Genomic DNA, 1,844 nt, shown 5'->3' on the forward strand with positions numbered 1-1,844 from the left:
AATTGACCGCAAAATGGTGCTAGCGGTAAGGCGAATGTCGTGTAGTTACTCTTCTCATACATCCTTTCGTCTCTCTTTTCTTCTTCCCACCTCTCGTCCTCCTGCGACTCTTATGATTTCACGCAAAATACACGCGACACACACGTACTCCGCTGCACTGCATGCGAGATTATATTTTCTTTTCTTTTCTTATTATTCTTTTTATTTGATCTTTTTTTGAGGGGGGAGGGAGGATTTTTTTTTCTTTCGCGAGAAAATGTCGTCGTTTAGTAATACTTCTGCAAGGCTTCTGAAATGGGTGTAATTTCGTCCAAGTTAATTTTCAATACTAGAAATATATGAGAGACCTTTTAAATCAATTTTCGGCTTTCCCATATGATTTTTGACACAAGATTACAGTAATATATAATTTGTATGTGTATAGTTCTGAGAGAAATCCGGAATTGAATGACGACATTTAATTCTATTATAAATATAGAATTTGAAAAGTCTTCTCGTTTTTTTTCTCTCGTTTCTTTTAACAGGTATATTTTAGAAAAATGGTATTTATTGTATTTCGAATAAAGTACATTCACAAAAATACATAAAATATAATTCAAAAATAAAACACATTGCAATTGAGATTTTTATGCATTTGTCGCATCACAATCTAAACTTATCGAAATTACATTGACTTCAGCCTGTGCTTTATTGTCTCTTTACAATGCCAAAAAGTCTGTATATCTGCATATCTGTTACAGTCGAAGTGTACGATTGGTTGATCAGTTGAACCACAAGGTGTGCAGGAAGTCGCGTGTAATAAGAAAATGGTACATTTAACGATTATTTACATTTTGATAATTAATTTTCATAAACTCTAATTTATATATTGAATTTTTATAGAAGCGTCTTGAGATCATATTGTTATATTGAGCATTACTTCCAATATATAGTGTAAGTTTTTTTACCAATTTATATATACAATAGATGATTTAATAATTTTATAATTGTAGGCTGTTTCACTTTGATTCTTCTCTTGTCACTTTTATTTGCAATTATACTTGATGCTCAAATAACGAAATGAACTCAATATATATCTTATATAAATTTGATGTTTTTTTTATTATTCTTTTTAAAGAAAAATCAAAATTGATATTTATTAAAATTCTCTTTGGTGAACACGATATATATAACTTTTATGGTAATTAAAAAATAGATTAGACAAGTAAAGTATAGAATATTTGTTTAGTGTTGTGTTTTTTTTATCTGAATCTATTCTGTAGAATTATTTTGCACTTTGACTGTAACATATTCAGCACATACGTGTGTGTGTGTGTGTGCGTGTACTAAATAAATAAAAGTCCACCATTGCACATTTGTATTTGTTGTGACTAGTCTGCTTCTCATCTACAATACAATGAAAATAATACTGTTTAATACTATTGCTCAACATGACGTGTTTTCCCAAAATAAAAGAAAAAAAAGAAACGAATTTAATGTCTTTTATTATCTCTATCATACTTCTCTTGCTACAAGGCTTTGTATATTTGTTTCAGGACGAATTCGCCGGTGATGGTGTTGATCTCTACGATGACGTGATTGCAGCTCCGGCAGGTGGTAATGGTGGCGTTTCCTCCGGGAATGCCGGGGATGGTGGTGGTGATACCACGTCTCCGAACGAGGAAACTAATGGAAACGCTCCTTATCATCAACTTGGCAATAATATACAACCAAATCAAATTGGTAGACGCCACCAGCTATATGTTGGGAATTTGACATGGGTATATATGCATGCAAAGATTTAATTTTAATATATATATATATATATATATTTTTTGGTTTGACAAAAATAAAAATAAAAATTA

The 1,844-nt window shown here is 31.0% G+C and overlaps 1 protein-coding gene across 4 annotated transcripts in view; it reads left to right on the forward strand.

Moving 5' to 3' along the window:
- The window catches only part of LOC115236230 (cleavage and polyadenylation specificity factor subunit CG7185), a 13,367-nt gene that overhangs the window by 1,486 nt on the left and 10,037 nt on the right, over window positions 1-1,844 (forward strand). For 2 of the 4 annotated variants that reach the window (XM_029808544.1, XM_029808547.1), the window contains exon 2: window positions 1,536-1,760. In XM_029808544.1, the coding sequence (XP_029664404.1) occupies window positions 1,536-1,760 (225 nt within the window). Of the gene's footprint in view, window positions 26-740; window positions 810-1,535; window positions 1,761-1,844 lie in introns of all 4 variants that reach the window. The other 2 variants (XM_029808546.1, XM_029808545.1) reach the window with 2 other exon arrangements.

The sequence above is a fragment of the Formica exsecta genome, unplaced genomic scaffold, assembly GCF_003651465.1.
Source record: "Formica exsecta isolate Colony F162 unplaced genomic scaffold, ASM365146v1 scaffold247, whole genome shotgun sequence".
Taxonomy (NCBI): domain Eukaryota; kingdom Metazoa; phylum Arthropoda; class Insecta; order Hymenoptera; family Formicidae; genus Formica; species Formica exsecta.